This window comes from Crocodylus siamensis, chromosome 11, assembly GCF_052110815.1.
Source record: "Crocodylus siamensis isolate JL-2025a chromosome 11, ASM5211081v1, whole genome shotgun sequence".
NCBI lineage: Eukaryota > Metazoa > Chordata > Crocodylia > Crocodylidae > Crocodylus > Crocodylus siamensis.
In genome coordinates this window covers 56,172,799-56,186,144 of record NC_143405.1, presented here as the reverse complement: position 1 = coordinate 56,186,144, position 13,346 = coordinate 56,172,799, and the positions used below count along the sequence as shown (strand labels likewise).

The following is a 13,346-nucleotide window of genomic DNA, read 5'->3' as shown; positions in this document are numbered from 1 at the left end:
TTTTAGTTCCAGAAATCATTGATGGGCGAACCTTCACCGCAACGGTGGTGGGCTTAAACCCTTGGGTTGAGTATGAATTCAGAGTGGTGGCAGCCAATCTTATTGGGATCGGGGAACCAAGCAGACCATCAGAGAAAAGAAGAACAGAAGAGGCTCGTAAGTAGCTGTGGGGAAACCCCTGAAAGTCTTGACAAAATAGTACTTTTTCAGAAGCCTTAAACTCTCTAGGATGAGGCTGAGACATCCTTAATTTTCCTTCTGTCCCTGGCATGGCATTCACAAGCTGCACGCATAAATAGAAACTAATAAAACAAATGATAGATAGCACTAATAAAACAAATGAGAAATGAGAGGGGATTTGTTTATCAGACTTTACAAGTGAAGGATGATTAGACAGACTTCCCTGTTCTCATGTCCTGCATAGCCTTTATAGCGGGGCATTTAAAGTCAGGGCTCAGTTGAGCTTCCACTAAGGAGATGGTACAATGGATCAGAGATGTGGATCGGGATAGTAGTTCCTGCGCTGTCTCTGTGTAGGGGGTTGGACTAGGTGGCCTTTGAGATCTCTTCCAAACCCTATAATTTTGTGATTCGACCGCAACTCTCAGGAGTGTCGGGTATGCTTTGTTTATATAAGCCTAAAGACGAGAGAAGCTATTCTGATTTATTGTTATAATCAGCTATCATTAGAGAGCAGCTTTCGCACTCCCTTGCTCCTGGTCTGTTTTATGGCTTTCAGCAAAATGTAGATGGCTGGGGATCTGGGCTGGGATCTCAAGCAGTGAGGGCTGTGGTTGCACCCTTGGTCTGTCCCTACCCTCCAGCACCAGTGCAGCACCTCTCTTACACCAAGACTTGTGAGGGGGGCTTTGAAGACAGCTCTGTGGATCCCTAAAATCCCTGCATTTTTGACAGCCTCTTACAGCTTCTTTTGTCCTTTGATCCAAGCATAAAGTGGTCAGAGCAGGTGGGCAGGATCCTCATCCAGATACTTATTGCTTTAGCTACATGTTAAATCTTATAGTTCTTGCTTCATCTTGATTCACACAAAAATGACTGTGAGATTTGGCCCTAAATGAGATTTGCTCTGGTTTTGAAAGTGAATCAAATGGGTTCTTTGAACTGCAGAATAATCATGTGTTTCCAGTAATAACCTACTCTCGCTTTTTTTTTTTTCCTCCTGCAGTTCCTGAAGTCACCCCAGCTAATGTCAGTGGAGGTGGAGGGAGCAAGTCAGAGCTGGTCATTACATGGGAGGTAAATGAGGCTTAAATATTCATCTGTGTTACAGTACACAGCCACTTACCTGGTTCTGATCGACACTGGTTTTATCCCAGTGTATTTTCACAGACTCTGGTGGAGTTACTCTTGACTTTTATCTCTCTATAAAAGAACAATACTCAGTCATCCAGTTTAGCCAGATAAATACAGTCCTTTCTTTCAGGACCCCTCCCAGACCCAACGGAGACCCATTTGTGCAAGGGATGGAGCTGCCAGTGAATGAGCTAGTTAGGGCATGTGAGCTCAGCTCCGCACATAAGAGTAGAGGTGGCAAGCCGTGCTTGGGCTGGAAGAGGGGAGTGGGTTTGGGGAACGGATCCTCCCAGTTAAGGACCTGTAAGGCCTGCACAGCCGGACTCCTGCTCCTCGGTACATCTCCTATTCAGGTGAGCCTGGTGTAAAAATTATCTTGCTGAGAGGCGCCAACTTACTCTGGAGCTGTGCACCATTGTTACAAGGACTTCAGTCCTTGCGCTTTAGGCTTCACCTCTACAAACCCTTGGCTACCCAAACTGCCAATGGCAGACAATAGCTGGCACTGCCAACCTGCTAGAGTACGGACCTAGGCACTGAGGGCCTCCTAGCGCAGCTTCACTCAGCGACTTGCCATAGGGCCCAAGGCGTACGCTGAGAAAGCACCGCCGTCGGAAGGGATCGTGTCAGCCATAAAGGTTCAGGAGGGTCTACATGTGCTTTCTGCTGGGTACTGGGTGGTGGCAGAAGCCTTACTCTGCTCAGCAGAGGCAAAGTAACTCTGCTGGCAGCTGAGAGGGTCCTGCCACCGCAGAAGAACTTGGGCTAACAACACACCAAGGTTTTCTGACAAAACTGGAGAAATGTTGGCAAAACTCTATAGTGCAGACTAAGCATTAGCTTTGAGAAATAACAGCAAGCGATTTGGAGGTATATAATGGTGCAGCCCACCAAGTGCTAACGCAAGCTTTATTTCAGTCGGTCACAAAGGCAGCAGAAGATGATAACACAGATGAAAAATGCTTAATATTCTTGAAGGCTGAGTGTTAGCCACTTCGTTGGCACTTACTTTCATGTGGCAGGGAAAGGTATTTGAGGTTCAAGCCTTTTCCTTGTCGTTAGCTCCATGAGATTTCATGCAGCCCACATTTAGTACTACTTCTGAGCACCCTGACAGACGTGAGTATTTTTTAAGGTCGTTAGAAACCTTGCTACACAGCTCGGCATGTGGAGTTTCACCCTCCCTTGGATTAATTAGTTCCACCGCGTCTCTTACGGATTCTCAAAGACATTTTAAAAATGTGTCTTAGAGAAATGTCAGGAACGTCAGGCATGACTTTGAACCTTTTGAATCATTTGCAAGAACCTTAATGTAGGTTCCTCCAAAACGATCAAAATTGTAATATTTTTCTAGAATTATTTTTAAATCCATCAATGATTGAGTAGAAAGCACTCACAGAAAGTCATTTTTCTTTGGCCCCAATTTACACATTGGACATGCTTAAGTCCCATTTACTTTGGTGGGATTTAAGCACGTAATTAAGTGCTGTCCTGCATCAGGTTACTGAATTGGGGCATTTATTTCTCATACTCCTTTTCCAATTAAAATATAAGACTAGGTAATTGCGGCCTGAACAAAAGTGACCTGAAGGTGACACCACTTCTCCTAGACATGACATATCATTTTCCTGCCATTCTCCATCGTATTTATGACAAGTCACTCACTGGCATCTCACATTTTTTAATATGGCTCACGTTTTACAAGATCTGAATGCTAAATACATGTGGTTTTTGTCGGCTTGTATAAGCAACGGAGCGACCTGTTGATACAGCTGTACAGTCAAGGTTGGGAGTTGCCCTGCAGATCTCATTTACTTGGGATATGCAAAAGTGATAGGTGCTGTAGAAAAGTCTAATGTGGGTAGACAGTTGTGTGTCAAGCAAAAACGTGGCTCAGAATATTTTATACAGGGACTGGCATAGGACTAACGAGAACGAGGAGCTGCTTTGCATATCTTAAGTCAGTAGACGCTCTGGCTAATTATTAGCTGTTTGTGCTGAACTACCGTTGTTTTCTGTTTTGGATATGCCCTTTAAGATGGAGGTGGTTTCAAGACAACAGTCAAGCAATGGAAAGCATGCAGGAAATCAGTCTGTGCTATAGCTGCGACTGCTGATTTTGCTGTGATCTGCCTTACAGACAGTGCCTGAAGAACTCCAGAACGGAGGTGGCTTTGGGTATGTGGTGGCCTTCAGACCGTTTGGCACAGTGAGCTGGATGCAGACTGTCGTAGCTTCTCCTGATGCCTCTAGATACGTGTTTCGAAATGAGAGCTTGCCCCCGTTCTCTCGCTATGAGGTGAAAGTGGGAGTGTACAACAATAAAGGAGAAGGCTCTTTCAGTCCCGTCACGGTTGTATATTCTGCCGAAGAAGGTACAGCATTTTCTTCCTTTGCACTGTCCTGAACTGTGATTTGTGAGACTTGCTAACTGTTTTTGAAAGGGTTTAGTATCCACTTTGACACATCCTTTGGTATTTAATCCTTGCTGTGATTCATAATAAATGGCAAGTCACGACTAATTCTTTTGATAGTCATTAGCATTAATCATAATGAAATCTTTTGATATTAATGGGGATGTAATATGCAATCTCAAAATAATTCAGCTGAGATTTAGTATGAATTAATGTCCACTGATTAGAAAATGTTCCCCCTTGTCCCAATTACAATACACGGTGCCCTAGGTAAGTTTAGCAATGACAGCTTATTATTTCTTACATGGTGAGATGAAGTCTTACACAGGGCTGGAAACAAAAATTTTGGTGGCGTGACTCTATCCTCTTGTGAGGGAGAAACCTGAAGCTGGCAACTCAGCTGAGCACAGAGCTAACCTTTTTCCCCATTTGTGCATTTAGAGCCTAGCAGAGCGCCGACCAGTGTCTTTGCCAGAAGTCTCTCTGCTTCAGACATTGAAGTTTCTTGGGCTCCTCCACATGACAATCAGAGTAAAGGAAGGATCCAGGGTTATGAGGTATGAAATGCAGCTCCAGGCTGGAATAGGTCCAGCGCTGATCATCGATGATGTCTATTAATGGGGAGTTCTCTAAACAAGACCTGTCACGCTGCCTTTGCAGCGTAACAATGAACCAACTCAGTTCTTGCTTTCTGATTGTTTGGGATTCTGGTGTTAAGGTACCAGGTTAGACTGCAGTCCTCCAAGAAGGAGCCTGCCCTCCCTGAAGACCTGTGGAGAGCACGAGATCCTGCAGTCAGGGTCGTTAAGTGAAAAACCGAGGTCTCTACATTGTTTTGTTTTCTCCTGTTGCAGCAATCAGAAAATACTGACCTCTGATTTTAGGGACAGAAGTCAGCATTTCTCATTATTGTGGTCTTTTCTAAAATGGAAGGAAAAAGCAAGATTTACAGAGATGAGCCAGAGCATTGTCCTAATGAGGTTTTCACTTCCAGGATGGTGAATGGCCCCTTTCCGTTTGACAGTAATTAAGGTCACGTTAACCAGACAGATAAACTTTACATTATTAACCTCAGGATTTCACTAACTGCAGTACCAGGGCGATAAAGAATCAAGACATGGATAGGCTCAATTATATTAAGTAGGTAAATATTCCCAAGTGATTAGCCACTATTTGAGCTCTTGTGCTTGTTTTTGTTAGAAGAATTTGATAATAAAATCAGCTGTTTCTTTGATGCACGTGTGTTTATTTCCAAAGAATGAGCACGGACTCATTTCTCTGAACATAGAGGGACTCAAACAATAGGAGGCAATATTTTTACCCACACTTCTAAGCCCCAGTCCTTCTGGCACGCTACCCAAAAAAGCACTCTCAGCTTTTTCTCAGGGTCACGCTACAAGTCGTTCTCTAGCTGCGATGCTTCTGTCTTCTCTTTGTTCCTCTGGAGTTTTTCTTATGTGTTTGTACACACACATACACACACATGTGCACGCGCGCACACACACAGCCCCGTCCAAAACCAGACCCAGTGCTCAGCTTCTAATGAAATCACTCACATAGCTTCAGTGTCCAAACCGTCGATCGTGTGGCTGTGTAATAAGCAGTTGCTCCTATCGTTTTAAGCTGTCCTGTTCCACGACAAATTGCCTTGTCTATTTACCCTGAATTTAGGGTAGCCGTTGCACCTGCTAGCTTTAATAAGGTTAACAAAATGTAGCGAAGGAGAAAGTGGCAAGGCTTAGGGTTTGTCTGTGTGGCGGTCATTGCGGCTCACTAAGCAGACGTACTCCTGCGAAGATGAGTAACTGTGGGTGACGCTGAAATAATTCAGCTGAGTATTGCATTTACTGCAGTACCGTGGCCATCAGGAATTAAGACCTAGACAGGTTTTGTTATGTTGTACTTAGGAGACAAGTATACCTGTTCTGTTTTTCAGGTTCGATACTGGAAGCATGAGGAGAAGGAAGAAAATGCTAAAAAAGTCAGAACTATTGGTAATTGGACCTCTACAAAAATTGCTAACTTGAGAGGCAGTGCATTGTATCATTTAGCTGTGAAGGCGTATAACACTGCAGGGACAGGCCCGTCCAGTGCCACAGTCAACGTCACGACCAGAAAGCCCCGTGAGTACCTCTTGGGACAGAGTGCAGTCTGAGGCTGGTAGACCAGCAAGTAATTCCCTTTTGAGATTTTCAAAGTCAAAGGTGCCTTGACGGTTTTCTTTGGCTGTGTTCTTCCTGCAGAAATTTGCGGGAGATGAGTCGGCGGAGGGGGAAGGGGATGGAAAACTTGCTTTGTTTTGCTTGTTGTGTGTCTCTTCAAGCAAACGGCATGCAAAACTGCAAGGCATTGCCATGCAGGGGAGTTAAATGTTGATCTGGTCTTCTGGTCACGAGCACGTCAAGCAAGCAACTGGATCTGTTTTCATTTGGGGCGCTGTGTTGTGTCAGACGTCTGCTGCCCTTGAAGATGCAGCTCAGTGCAACAGCTTGTTAACTTGCACGGGCTTCTGTGCACGCTCAGCTATGGGAGTGGAGGCCATGTAAGCGCTAGGATGGATTAAGCCAAAAACCGTATTAACGTAATACCTTGTATGCTTTAATATAGCCCCAAGTCAACCTCCTGGAAATATCATATGGAATTCATCTGACTCCAAAATTATACTGACCTGGGATCAAGTAAAAGCACTGGATAATGAATCTGAAGTGAGAGGATACAAAGTGAGTCATTTCTTAGTGTGGACATCTAAGAACGGTTATTTATATTATCTGCCCCTTGATGCCTGTAGTGTGTGGCTCTCATTGGTACGATACATCTGCCCGTGTATTTACACGATGAATTTTGGGATAAGTATATAAGTGAGTCAGGTTGATTTTTGTGTTTGTTACAAAGGGAAGTATGGTGGGTATCGTATTGTTTATACCAGGGGATTTCAACCTGTGGTCTGCGGACCCTTGGGGATCCACAGACAATGTCTAAGGGGTCCACAAAAGATGACTATGATCAATCAAAAGTAAGTGAATACCCACACTTACAATTCATAGGGGTCTCACCTCCTTAAAAAAAAATTAGGGGTCTGCAAATGAAAAAAAGTTGAAAACCACTGGTTCATAGAGTTGTCTGGTGCTAAGCAATAATCACTCTATGTCTTACTACATAGCCTATTATAGCTTCTGAAATGAATACAACATCAGCTTGCCTTGGGGAGTTCCCAGGAGGACTATTATGGGTTAAAGTAGCTAACTGTGAGGCCTAGTAATAGGTCAGTTCAATCCCTGAGATAGCCACCATAGCCAGGGAAGATTTAGACTCCAAAGTACTTAAACAAAGGCTATGAAAAATCCTTGCATATTTTTTTGTACATCACTGGCCTGTTCTGCCATGCAGGGGTTATGAGCAGCTTGTAGCACGGATTGCTCCTGCCCTTGCTGGAAACCTGCCTGTGGCTGAAATAGGCTCAGTCATTTCATATAAGTATGCAAATGTTATTTGTAAAAACAAAGCCAAGAGAAAAGGAGTGAAGTCCTCATTAGTAGCAATTTGGGTAGGAAATTCTTGAGAGAAAAATCTTGGGCAGAATTCAGTCATCTTAAACTAAAGCTTAATTTAGTCCCGTGAAAATGGAGATGGCAACTGCCAGAGTTACACTGAGTGTCGGGCTTTGCAAAGTAACTTGAAATCATCGAGAAACTCACTGAGCTTAAGACTGTATTCAGAACATGAAGCTCAAACCAGGCTCATTTACATTCATGAACCTAAACCAAATACCATGCATGCAAATTGAGGAAGTACGGGTTGGATGAACGGGCTGTGAGGTAGACAGAAAACTGACTGGATCGTCGGGCTCAGAGGGAGTCAATCAATACCCACACTTACAATGTCTAACTGGCAGCTGGTATCTGGTGGAGTGCTCCAGGGGTCAGTCCCAGGGCTGGATCTCCTCAACATCTTCTTTAGTGACCTGAAAGCTGACACAGAGCGCACCTGCAGCAAGTTCACAGATGACACCAAGCTGTAGGGGTGCGGGTGATAGGTATGCTGGACAGTAGAGTTAGGATTCAGAGAGACCTAGACAAATCTGAGGCTTGAACCAAAAGAAATTTCCTGAGGTTCAACAAGGACAAGTGCAAAGTCCTGCACTTAGGACAGAACAAACCCATGCACCGGTGCAGGCTGGGGGTGACTGGCTGGGCAGCAGCTCTGCAGAAAAGGAGCTGGGGGTGACAGTGGACAATAAGTTGAATATGAACCAGCCGTGTGTCCTTGTTGCCCGAAAGGCTAATGGCATCCTGGGCTGCATTGGCAGGAGTGTTACCAGCAGGTCAAGTGAAGTGATTCTTCCCCTCTATTCTGCACTGGTGAGGCCACATCTGGAGTCCTGTGTCCAGTTTTGGGCCCCCCACTACAGAAAGGATGTAGGCAAATTGGAGAGAGTCCAGCGGAGGGCAGTGAAAGTGGCTAGGAGCTGGGGCACATGCCTTCTGAGGAGAGGGTGAGGGACTGGGCTTATTTGGTCTGCAGAAGAGAAGACTGAGAGGGGATTTAATAGCCGCCTTCAAGTCCCTGCAGGGGGGCTGCAGAGAGGATGGAGCTGGGCTGTTTTCAGCGGTGGCAGACAACAGAACAAGGAGCAATGGGCTCAAGTTGGAGCAAGGGAAGTTTAGGTTACATATTAGGAGAAACTTTCTCACTAGGAGGGTAATAAAGCACTGGAACAGGTTACCCAGAGAAGAGGTAGACTCTCCACCCTTGGAGATTTTTAAGACAAAGTTTTGGCTGGGATGACATAGTTGGGGATGACCCTGCTTTGAGCAGGGGGTTGGGAGGCCTCCTGACGTCTGTTTTCTATGATTCTGTGATCTCTGAGCAAACGCGAATCACTGTTGTATGGATTTCCTCACAGTTGCCATCCCATCAACAGTTTTGGTCATATTTTCACAAATATTCAAACCCAAAGTCCAATGGTAGAAAAAATGCTTTCATAACTCTTGTGAAAACAGACCTCATAGCAGTCTCTCTGAAGTTTCTCTTTTTATTTAGTATTCCAGTTGCTCAACAACATGACAATACTGGCAGCAGAGAATAAAAGCATCTTTTAAAAAATATATATTATATCTGATGTCTTGATTTATATCCTAAATTAGTTGCATTTCCAGATCTTAGGGAAAAAAACAGAAGGTAAATCAAAGAAGCAATTTATTCCAGGGACCTGGTTGTGACACTGCATTGAATACACCAAACTAGTTTTTTTTGAAGAACAGCAATATGAAGTTTTGACATTTCTAAATAAGCCTCAGGATTTATTTTAGCTTGATCATTAGTATGGAGTAAGGTGACACTGAATTTGATGTCTCAGGTGGCTAAAATTGAGGAACGATGCTTATGAAGCTTTCCAATTTAAGGAGAATAACATTCAGCGTCTTGCATTAAGAGGATATGAATTAAGGTGGCTTCATGCTATATGAGGGGGAAATTCAAAATGGAAAGTCCTTGCAGTGAAACTAATTGATTCTGAATAGGGGATATATGTACCTAGGTAGCATTTGGTATAGAAGGGTTATCTACGGTCAGAAGCCAGAGCAGAATCACTGTATTTTTCGCCTTTTGCAATAGAAGCCGTCTCCCTTCTGCCACCCCCCTCCCCCAATATCCCGGTGAATAAAGAGCACAACAATGCCTGTTCTGATGACTGACCCATAAATTAGATTGCATTTTTGAAGTACGCCGGCCTAGCTAGAGCTGGCTGCAAGAGAAAGCTGCTGAAATTGCTCCCAGCTGATGGGAAAACGAAGTTTAATCAAGCGGAGAGGCAGAGGTGCTCTGCTGATTACAAAGGCCACTGCTGGGTGGCATGCAGCTTTCCGACGCGGCTGCACGTCAGAGTACCGACAAGCGCAGCCTTCTTCCGAAAGCTTCCCCCGCGGGCAGCCGGCACTGCCCAGTGGCCTCCCGGCATCGCGAAGGGAAGCGTTTACCAAGGTAGCTGCCCGGTGGCCCCGCACATCAGGGTCAGAGCCGTGTTTCTGTGGGATATTGCACATCTGATGCGATTCGAGACTATTCAGTAGAACCCAAGGGAAAAAGAAATAAACCAGAACGGTAAATCTTCCGTCTGTTGGGGAGATCACCGTTTTAATTGTTTCCGCTTCCCCCGCGTGCTGCAGGTTTTATACAGATGGAACAGACAAAGCAGTACGTCTGTAATAGAAACGAATAAAACATCTGTGGAGCTTTCCTTGCCTTTCGATGAAGATTACATCATAGAAATAAAGCCATTTAGTGACGGAGGGGATGGCAGGAGCAGTGAACAAATCCGAATTCCAAAGATAACAAGTAAGGACGTTGTCCGGTTTTGTGCTTGGGCCCATGGTTTTGTTGGGGGGGGTTGAGACCATGAAGTGCAGTGCACAGTATATTGAGCGATGTTTCTGCTGGCTTCCTGTTTCTGGCACACTCAATAGCACACTTTGCATGAACAAAATGGCAATTTGCAACCATGAAGGACAGTTTTATACACGCAAACTGAAGCAGTCAAGCAAAATAGAGGCAGGCGACTGATGCAACCAGCACGGTATATTGGCAGCTGTCTCTGCAGAGTGGCAATAAACCAGAGAGGAGCCTAAGTGCCAGGGTTCAGGTTCAGTGCTGAGCTTTCCCACATTTTGTGGGCATTCACCTCCAGGGGTTTGGTGTCACCGTCTCGCAGAAATAAACTACATTCAACAGTAAAATCAGTGTTTAGAGTTTCAAGGCTCTCCCTCCCCACCCCCCAACCCCTCTTCCCGTCCTTCTCTGGACTTCCTCGGTGTTATTACCGGCCGTGAAAGCCTCTTCGGTAGAAATCTATTAAATATATTGTTCCACCGCACTTCACGGCACGGAAGTGTAAAATGTGGTGTATAGAGCTTATTGCTGTATAGGGCTACACTTAAATACAGGTATTTGCGTAGAGAAGTGAGGTTTAATATCAATGCCGAGGATCAAATTTTCCTTTTCAATAGAGGAACAAATATCATATTACCTGGAAGGAAACCTGAGCTGGCTGAAGTTCTTTCAGGCACAATGCCCAATCAAAACCTCCTTAAACTTTTAGTTGTGGACTGTTTAATCCTACTAGAATTACTACTCTTGGGCATTCAGCGTGGTTAGCCACAGTGGGCATGTTTCTTTAGGAAGTTTGAGCGGCCAAACTTTCATGCTATCTCATCATAGGGTTAGCGTAGTAAAATTCCCAGTCTCACTTCACACACTGACCCAACTTTGAGGAAATAGCTAACATCTCGGGCCCTTACCCAAAATGACGTTGCACTCTATCTTTGGAGCTCATCACCTGTTTGTTCCCCATGCTGCTGTGGCCTGCATGTGACGTCATCATTGTCCTTAAACAGAATGCCACTTTTCGTGCTGGTGGGACGAATCTTGCTGTCCTTACTGTTTCTTTTCTTCTTTTCTCAGATGCATATGCTAGAGGATCTGGGTCTTCAACTTCAAACGCTTGTACGTTGTCAGCCATCAGCACAATAATGATATCCCTCACAGCTAGATCAAGTTTATGACAAAAATTACACGAAGGACTTCTTGTTTATAATATAAGCAACATTTAGCTAGTTGTTTTGAAGACACCCAGTACTAAGTAATATTGTGGTTCAAGTACATCTTACTACTGGAAAAAATGTTTTATGCTTCTTTAGGAATGGCATTATACAGTACTTCCTCAAAGCAAATATAGCTTTGTCTGAAGTTTCCTTGGAAACTCTGCAATGCACTGAAGACATCTGTAATATGATGTTACCAAAGCAGTTTACATATGTCCTTATATGCATATTTTTTATTATATATTTAGTGTTTTATAGAATTTTTTAAAGTTAACATATGATGTAGATATTAATTTTTCCTCTGCTATAAAATGCTATGGACGACATGATCATAAAAATATTGTTTGGAATTTTTTCTTTTAGGATGAAGAGTCCAAAGTTGTTTGGAGTAAATTGGTTGCAAATTTATTGTACAGTTTTACAAGGGTGTACATTGGCAGAACTGTTTAGGACTTGGTTCTTAACTCCAGGCAGCTGTATTTAAATGGCCGTTACGATGATTCTTACGTTATATCAAGTGCTTTTAACATGCAAATTATTTTTTTCACTTTGGAACAGGTGACTAACCAAGGCAGATTTAGGTAACTGTCCAGAACAGCTAGGATCTTGAAAAATTAAATAGAATTTTGGTTGTTTGTGGACTATCATCCATATAGCCAATAATTTAACAACACATAGTGGGATTTCATTTTCCTGTATTGAGGGAGGTTTGTCTTTATCATAAATAGCATTTAAATCAGATGTTAAAATTGTTGTTACTTTGCTGTAATCTCTTCCTCTAGTAGCATCAGTCTGGTTATTACAGCAGATGAAGGACAAGAATCTGACCCTAGCTAGCTTGGTGAAAGTTGAGTGTAATTCCAGCTAAATTGGTGATGTTACTCTGGGCAGTTCACCAAGGAAATTATGACATAACTATGGCAACTCTAAAACATAAAATGAATACCAGTTTTCTCTGTTTCTTTTCCACGTACATTTGAAATGTGACTCATAATTCTTCATAATTCAGTTGCAGTCTTAAATTGGCTTACGTACTTGCACTTAGATCTAGGTGATTAACTGAATCTGAAAAATGTTTCTCATTGCTCATATAGCTTTCTCAAGTAGGATTTTTTTCATGTTAAGTTTCAAGTCTCTTTGGGTGTATGGTCCCACAATAGTTGTGTGCTATGAAGTTTCTGTTTCTTTAGAAACTCTCCATAAAAGTCCAAGGTCTTAAGAGAATCACACTGGGAAATGACAGCATCCACAGCAAAATAATTCTTCTTTAGAAAGGAAATGTTTATTACTATGGGGTTTTTTGTAAGTTCACACAGACGGCATAATGCTAGTAAAAAGGCTGGAATTTTCTATAAAACTTTTCAAGTTGAAATGCGCTGCAGTGGTTTATTATTATTATTTTTCCTGATAGCTTGAATTTGCCTGTAACTTGTCTTTTTTGCTTACAAAACAATACAAGTTAACTTTTAAACCTTCTCAATATATTTATTCAGTAACTCATAATCGGGATTCCACTTGTGTAAAAGTCAGGGGTGTTAACCAGAGAAATATTGTCAGTATTTCAAGCTGTGTTCCTTTCTTAGTTTGATATGGTTACTTCTATGTAAAAAACAAAAACAAAAAAACCACAAAAACCAGAAAATGAAACAAAAAAAAAAAGAAAGCCTATGTAGTTTTCTCCCCGGTGTAAATGATATTTATCAGTGATCTAGCAGATGTAATCTTTTTTTAAAGGTATTGGTAATAAATATTCTGTCATTTGTAAAGATACTTGTCTTTCAGGAGCATTTTTCCTATGTCCCTGATTATAGCTTGTGACAAACTTCGACAGGAGTGCTTACCTTCTTGGATTGTCACTGACTGGAAAATGCAAAGTGAGAAGGGCCTTTGCATTCCCACAGGCACTATGCGGAGGCAGAGAAATCAATTTACATGAAGTCTCTAGACAAATTCTGCTTCCTACAGTGACAAAAAGGTATCTGAGGACTGGATGAATTTTCGATGATTGAGTGCCCTTGCGTAG

The 13,346-nt window shown here is 43.0% G+C and overlaps 1 protein-coding gene across 6 annotated transcripts in view; it reads left to right on the top strand.

The window, feature by feature from the left end:
* CNTN4 (contactin 4) overlaps positions 1-13,087 on the top strand; it is a 581,748-nt gene extending 568,661 nt beyond the window's left edge. For all 6 annotated transcript variants that reach the window (XM_090021956.1, XM_090021955.1, XM_090021954.1 and 3 more), the window contains exons 17-24: positions 7-156; positions 1,187-1,257; positions 3,455-3,689; positions 4,170-4,285; positions 5,665-5,851; positions 6,336-6,448; positions 9,893-10,061; positions 11,184-13,087. In XM_090021956.1, coding sequence (XP_089878082.1) covers positions 7-156; positions 1,187-1,257; positions 3,455-3,689; positions 4,170-4,285; positions 5,665-5,851; positions 6,336-6,448; positions 9,893-10,061; positions 11,184-11,284 — 1,142 coding nt within the window. In that variant the 3' untranslated portion in view covers positions 11,285-13,087. The remainder of the gene's footprint in view (positions 1-6; positions 157-1,186; positions 1,258-3,454; positions 3,690-4,169; positions 4,286-5,664; positions 5,852-6,335; positions 6,449-9,892; positions 10,062-11,183) is intronic.
* Positions 13,088-13,346: the final 259 nt, after the last annotated feature.